Genomic DNA, 7,501 nt, shown 5'->3' with positions numbered 1-7,501 from the left:
ATGCTGAGGGTTGAGAACGTCTCTTCTTTGCCCTTCCTCTCCAATACCACCTTATCTCATGGAAACACCACCTGGCACACCGACGACTACCGTGCTCTCCAAAGAATCATGCACATCCTATCCATGGTGGTCTATGCCGTGGCGTGTCTCCTGGGGGTGTCCGGAAACGGCCTCGTCATCTGGATCGCGACCTGCAGGATGAAGAGGACGGTCAATGCCGTGTGGTTCCTCAACCTGGCGGTGGCTGATTTCATCTTCACGTTCTTCCTGCCTCTGAGCATTGCGTACACAGCTCTGGGCTTCCATTGGCCCTTTGGGAAGCTACTGTGCAAGCTAAACAGCACCGTGGCCTTCCTGAACATGTTCGCCAGTGTCTTCCTCTTGACGGTCATCAGCATGGATCGGTGCGCTTCGGTGGTTTACCCGGTGTGGTCCAGAAACTACCGGACCCCCAAGTTGGCCTGCGGCATTGCCCTGGTCACATGGATCGCCGCCTTTGTCCTAAGCGCTCCGTATCTCGTGTTCCGAGACACGGCGACGAATTCCAGGCACGTGATCAGCTGTTACAATAATTTTGCTCTGTCCGGTGACTACAGTGCTGAGGAGACCCGAAGGATCTGGAAGATCCGGCAGAGAGCCATGATCGTAACCAGATTCCTGTTCGGCTTCCTGATTCCATTCTCCGTGATCCTGGTTTGCTACACCGCTGTCGTGTTCAGGATGAAGAAGAGGCGTCTGACCAAGTCCGGCAGGCCCTTCCGGATCATCTTTGCCGTAACGGGGTCGTTCTTCCTGTGCTATTTCCCTTACCACGTCTTCTCCTTGCTGGAAATGTCCAAAATGTCTTCCAGTCACGAGTTCAAAGTGGCCCTTTACGTTGGGATCCCTTTGGCTTCTAGCCTGGCGTTCTTCAACAGCTGCATCAACCCGATCCTCTACGTGTTTGTCGGGCAGAAGACATTCCGGCAGTCGATCCTTTTGGCATTCGAAGGGGCTTTCGGCGAGGACTCCCTGCTGTCCACCTTGTCCAGCAAGAGGAAATCAAGATCCGTTTCCCAGGCAGAGATGCCAACTGGGTTGCAACTTGTGCCAAATCACCTGCCAGAACCCTAGGCGTGTTACGGTTGGCTTTTCTAATGTGTATCCGTGCGACCGATTTCTTTGACTCGTGTTGGCTTCGGTTAGGTTGCAAGAATGAAACTGCGCTCAATATTTGACCTTCACAATTTTCACATTTCAGATACATTGGTCAAACATAGAAACGCTGGTGCACCATAATGCGGTGGTGCTTTGTGTGTATATAAATTATCCAAATAATTGTTTTCTAAGACTTGTCTGAAGAAGAAGAGATTGGATTTATTCCCTGCCATTCAATACTCAGAGGAGTCTCAGAGGGGCTTACAAACTCCTTTCCTTTCCCTTCCCCTCCCCACAACAGACACCCTGTGAGGGAGGTGGGCCTGAGAGAGCTCTGGCAGAAACGGCTCTTTTTCAAGGACAGCTGTGCCAGAGCTTGTGACTGACCCAAGGTCACATCAGCAGGAGCAAGTGGAGGAGTGGGGAATCAAACCCAGTTCTCCCAGGTTAGAGTCTGCGCACTGAAGCACTACACCAAACTGGGTCTTTTGAATAAGTATGTGTGTGTGTGTTTCACAGCCACTTTGTGCCAGTTTATGCGTCTTTGTAAGCTGGCCCTGAAGATCAAGTTTCGTGAAAAGGCGTGGCTGAAATATTTGAAATAAAAACACATTGATAAATTGAGATCAAATCATTTCAAGAAAACAGCAAGGTAGTTATATGTATGCTATGATGCTAAAGAGGGGGATTAAGTTTTAGATTTTCTTTATTTGGGGTTGCCAGCTCTGGGTTGGGGAATTCCTGGAGATTTGGGGGTGGAGCCTGAGGAGGGCGGGGTTTGGAGAGAGGAGGGACCTCAGCGGGGTATAAGGCCACAGAGTCCACCCCCCCCCCAAAGCAGCCATTTTCCCCAGGGTAACTGACCTCTGTCAACTGGAGATTTGCGGTAATTCTGGGAGATCGCCGAGCCTCCTGTGGAAGAAGAAGAGATTGGATTTATAGCCCGCCCTTCACTACCCAAAGGAGTCTCAGAGCGGCTCACAAACTCCTTTCCCTTCCCCTCCCCACAACAGATACCCCATGAGGTAGGCAGGGCTGAGAGAGCTCTCTCGAGGACTGCCCTTGAAAGAACAGCTCTGAATGAACTTATAACTGGCCCAAGGTCACACCAGCAGCTGCATGTGGAGGAGTGGGGGATCAAATCCGGTTCTCTCAGATTAGAGTCCACGCTCCTAAATGCTATACCAAAGTGGCTTTCAAGCTGACAACCTTGTTTTAGTGTTTAGATGAGTTCGGGATAGGGTTGCCAAATATGTTTTGGCCGGGAGCGGGGGGCTCCCGGCCGGCGTCTGGAACGTGCGTGCGCGTGCGCGTCACCTGGAAGTGACGTCACACGCTGGGGGCGGGGACACGCCATTTGAGGGGAAAAACCGCCAATACACACTCCTGCACGTCGGTAGTGTAGACGCCGGGGGGCGACGCAACTGCGCGGTGAGGCGGGATAAGGGAGGTAAGTGTGATCACAATTATCCAGATCAAATATAATCCGGACAGAACCGGAGCAGTTTAACCCGCTCTCAGCACGCCGTCTGACTGCACCCCAACACTATTAACTACTACACCACTTTGGATCTCCCATATAATGCACGTCATGTGAGTAAAACAGAAAAGCAATTTTTAGATGCGCTTGGACTGAGCACCAGAACTCAGATGGCTGGCAGATAATCCTGTTAATGGTCTTTGTGTGCTTTTCCGTCCGGAATCTTCCTTGATCTCCCACACAGATGTTTCTAGTCCAGTTGTGGTACTGCCATTTTAAGTGGTTTCAAGCAGGCGGCTCTACATTTTCCTAGCCACTTTGGTCTTTTTTTCTTCTTCACTCCGTTCATAAATCAAATAGCATTGTTGCTTAATAAATAAAAATATCTTGCTGGTTGGGGTTAAAGGCAGTTTCGGGTCTGGGGTGGGTGGGAAACAACAACCTGAAGATGACTTCCAGCTCGCCTCCAATGCTCCCGCTAAGCCGTGGAGTCCTGTGAGCAGAAATTCTGCTTTGTGAACTACTGGCATTAAAGTTGTGAGCAAGCGGTTTGGCTACTGCAAAAATCAGTTTGCTCTGGAGCCATCCGTCCTGAGCTAAAGCAAAAATGTGTGAGCCGGAGGCTAAAAAACTGTGAGTGAGCTCACACTAACTCCGCTTAGAGGGAACATGCCTCTCTGCTTTCCCTGTGTGGATGAACTTCCAAGGTCTTTCAAATTTTCACATGGGTGGCTGGCTTTCGCGGGTGTGTGGGAGGAATGGGAGGGACTTTTGAGAAGATAGGAGAAATATTTGCCCTTTGCCTTTGTTAAGAATCATGTTCAGTCTGCAGACTGGAAAAGATGGCAGGCTCCCGATGACAGGGAGTCACTGTGGCAGTTCCCTTTGACCCATCTATGAAAGGGTTGTTTAATAGCATGGAATCAGGAAGCGAAACCGAGGGGTTTAAAACCACTTGGAGCAGGGAGGAAGCAAGTGATGGAGGCTGGTCTCCAAGAGAGCAAGAAGGAGGGAGAGACTGAACTAACGGAATGGGCACAGGAGCTCAGATGGGTCATACCAGGACAGCACTCCTTTTGTTTCCCAAAAGATGGCAGGGTTGCCAATTTTGGATTAAGAAACTCCTGGACATTTCCCAACTGTGCTCAACTTTGGAGTACGGTCCACACTACGCGTTCCCCTCCCTGCCCTTGAATCCAGCCCTGCATGTTTTCAGCATCGACACATTAGTGTGTGTGCACATGTATATGCCCCAAAGAACATTTTAAGGCAATGCAAACATCTCCCCCTGCCCCCAAGCAAACTAGGGTCGAAAAAAGGAAACAGGAATTGTCGCTGGTGTATGAAGTCCAGGGGTCATTTCCTGCGGGAGCACACAGGAGTGGAGCTCCGGCAGTACGGAGCTCAGGGGGCGGGCACATGCAGCAAGCCCCGCCCCCTGCTCCCAGCAGCCCTCAGTCGGGCCATGAGGAGCAAGAAGCAGCTGGGTAAGTTGCAGGGCGGCACCACGCCAGCCGCCCCTCAAGCTCTCCCTCGTCTTTGAGGGCAGATCTGCGTGTTCCCCCCCCATAGCTAGCAATCCAAAACAGTCCAGTGGCACCTTTAAGACCATTTTTATTCAGGTACAAGCCCTCCCTCCTCTGAGTGGACAGATCTGCACATCCGTCCCCCCCCCCAATAGCTAGCAATCCAAAACAGTCCAGCGGAGCCTGAGCGGTTGGTGTTGTCTTCTGACACACTTCCGGTGATGTCAGGGGATGTGGCATATGCAAATAAGTTATGCTAATGAGTTATGCTAATGAGCTCCTGCACCTTTTTTCTACGAAATGACCCCTGATGAAGTCTACATAAAGAAGAGAAGAAGAGATTGGATTTATACCCCGCATTTCACTACCCAAAGGTGTCTCAGAGCGGCTTACAAACTCCTTTCCCTTCCCCTCCCCACAACAGACACCCCTGTGAGGCAGGTGGGGCTGAGAGAACTCTTGACAGAAACTGCTCTTTTTCAAGAACAGCTGTGCCAGAGTTATGGCTTGCCCAAGGTCATCCAGCCAGGTGCAAGTGGGGGAGTGGGGAATCAAACCCGAATCTCCCAGATTAGAGTCCGCGCACTTAACCACTACACCAAACTGGCTCTCCAGAATGGTCAGAATGTTGAAATCACAGATAAAGGAAGACCTGGGTTGAAATTCATACTTGTCTATGATTCTCAGTAGGCGATTTTAGACATTCTTTGAGAGCCAGTGTGGTGCAGTGAGAAGAGTGTTGGGCTAGAACATAAGAACATAAGAGAAGCCATGTTGGATCAGGCCAGTGGCTCATCCAGTCCAACACTCTGTGTCACACAGTGGCCCAAACTCAGGAGTCCTGGGTTCCAATCCACCACACTGCAAGGTAAGCCCCCGGGGTAACCTTGGGCCAGTCACATGCTCCCCACCTAACCTACCTCATAGGGTTGTCGTGAGGACAAAACAGAAGCGAATCAGGTTAAGCTGCTTTGGGCGAAAGGCGGGGTATAAATGGAAGTACAATAAAACAAATATTTTGTGAGTTGCAAAGAAATATTTGCCTGTTTGTCTGAGGGGGGGAGAGCCAAGTTGGCTTGTTTTTTTAGCAAAATAAAACAAAAGCAAAGTGAAGGTTGCCAGCCTCCTGTTGGAGTCTGGAGGTCTCCCGAAATTACAACTGATCTCCGGTCTACAGAGATCAGTTCCCTTGGAGCTGGGATTTTTTTCTTTTTTGGAAAAGAGGTGCCGGAACTCTCAAGACGGAAATGAAGTTTTCAACCTGTATACTGAAATTTTTAAACATTTCAAAAAAGAATTTCGTCTGAAAGGTTCCGGAACCCTGTTCCGGTATGTTTCCCCCTCAAAAAAGCCCTGCCCTGGAGAAAATGGCAGCTTTGGATAGGGTTTGGGGAACGGGAAAGACCTTAGTGGGGTGTAATGCCCTAGAGGTGGGCCGCCTTCCCCCATATATACCCCAGAGCAATGTTCCCTCTAAGCTGTGGAATCTTGTGAGCAGAAATTCTACTTTGTGAGCTACTGGCATTAAAGCTGTGAGTGAGCGATTGGGCTCCTGCATAAATTAGCCTGCTCTGGAACCATCCTTCCTGAGCTAAGACAAAAAACTGTGAGCTGGAGGCTAAAAAACTGTGAGCGAGCTCACACTAACTCAGCTTAGAGGGAACACTGCCCCAGAGAGCACTACGGTGAGGGTCTCAAAACCGATTGAGCCTCCCGGGCCCCAAGGATGCGAGGCTTGCTACCACCAGGGCCAGGGCCTTCTCAGTGGCGGCTCCCTCCTGGTGGAACGAGCTCCCGAAGGAGATCAGGGCCCTGCGGGATCTTTAACAGTTCCACAGGGCCTGGCAGAAGAGCTCCGTCTTGCAGGCCCTGCGGAACTGTTAAAGATCCCGCAGGGCCTGCAAGACGGAGCTCTTCCGCCAGGCTTTCAACGAAGGAGCCGCCACCATTACAGATCCCTGGCCACTATAGAGTCCTGGCCCTTGGGTCTGACATCAAGCCTATGCTGCCCGTATCTATCGAAAACATCACGAGCTGAAGGACTGCTAGATCTTTGGGCACGTTGTCAAAACACGGCATCGTAAATACGTAACTGACCATCACCAGCACTTTATGAACCCGACTGTATAACTTGAATTGCTTTAAATGTTTTTAAGGTGGATTTTAATTGTTATTTATGTGTCAACCTGTGCTTTGACTGATGCGAGGGGTACAAATCGAGCCCAATAAATAAATAAGTAAATAAGTAAATAGGTAGGTAAGTAAGGACCTTTGTGGGGTCTGATGCCCTAGAGGCAGGGGTGGATTAAAGCTCATTGGTGCCCTAAGCACTGACCAATCTTGGTGTCATAGCCTATGACACTGCACCTCGCCAACAAAAAATAGAAGATAACCCTAGGGTGCACCATGATCAATGTGCACTAGTTTTATCTTTTTTATTTATTTTTTTACAAATCTTGATTCATTTTTTCTTTTTTCCTTTTCACCCTTTCCCCAACTTTGTGGTGCCCCGCTTCATGGTTAATCCGCCCCTGCCTAGAGGTGGGACTCTATGGCATTAAACCCCACTCAAGTCCTTCCCTTCCCCAAACCCGAACCCCTCTAAGTCCTGAGCCCCCAAATCTCCAGGAATCCCCCTACCCAGAATTGGCAACCCTCGGAAACCCCCCTAAACTCCCTAAAAGCACTCCAGCCCCCAAATCTCCAGGAATCCCCCTACCCATAATTGGCAACCATAGGAAACACCCCTAAAATCCCTAAAAGCACTCCAGCCCCCAAATCTCCAGGAATCCCCCTACCCATAATTGGCAACCATAGGAAACACCCCTAAAATCCCTAAAAGCACTCCAGCCCCCAAATCTCCAGGAATCCCCCTACCCATAATTGGCAACCCTCGGAAACCCCCCTGAAATCCGTAAAGCACTCCGGGCCCCACATCTCCAGGAATCCCCCTACCCATAATTGGCAACCCTCGGAAACCCCCCTGAAATCCGTAAAGCACTCCGGGCCCCACATCTCCAGGAATCCCCCTACCCATAATTGGCAACCCTCGGAAACCCCCCTGAAATCCCTAAAAGCACTCCAGCCCCCCACCTGGAGATTGGCAACCCTATAAAAAACTGGAGCCCCGCCACCCCCGCAAGGAGCGACCCCACAGATTAAACCCTCAGTTCGAGGCGCGTTCTGTCGCCCCGCCTCTCCAGGCGACACGCGTGTCCGGCGAACGTGAGGAACTAGGCAGACTAGGCCCGCGTGTCAGGAGGAGGAGGAGGAGAGCGGAGCGCGGCCCTTCTCCCCCGTCCCCAGAGCCGAGAAAGGGAAGGGAGGTTGAAGCGAGAGGGGGGAAAGAGAGGTCGGG

At 50.8% G+C, this 7,501-nt stretch overlaps 1 protein-coding gene across 1 annotated transcript; it reads left to right on the top strand.

Moving 5' to 3' along the window:
- Positions 1–1,113, top strand: LOC107108715 (chemokine-like receptor 1). The gene has a single exon (XM_015409221.1). It carries the CDS (start codon positions 1–3, stop codon positions 1,111–1,113), a length of 1,113 nt encoding a protein of 370 aa, XP_015264707.1.
- The last annotated feature ends 6,388 nt before the right edge of the window (positions 1,114–7,501 follow it).

Source organism: Gekko japonicus, unplaced genomic scaffold (assembly GCF_001447785.1).
Source record: "Gekko japonicus isolate JY-2015 unplaced genomic scaffold, Gekko_japonicus_V1.1 scaffold103, whole genome shotgun sequence".
In the NCBI taxonomy this organism is placed as follows: domain Eukaryota; kingdom Metazoa; phylum Chordata; class Lepidosauria; order Squamata; family Gekkonidae; genus Gekko; species Gekko japonicus.
Note: the sequence above shows the minus strand (reverse complement) of the source record. Positions and strands in the feature narration are given on the sequence as shown.

What these genes read in the sequence shown, in the direction of transcription:
- LOC107108715 (XM_015409221.1), top strand. Translation starts at nt 1, where the DNA reads ATGCTGAGGGTTGAGAACGTCTCTTCTTTGCCCTTCCTCTCCAATACC.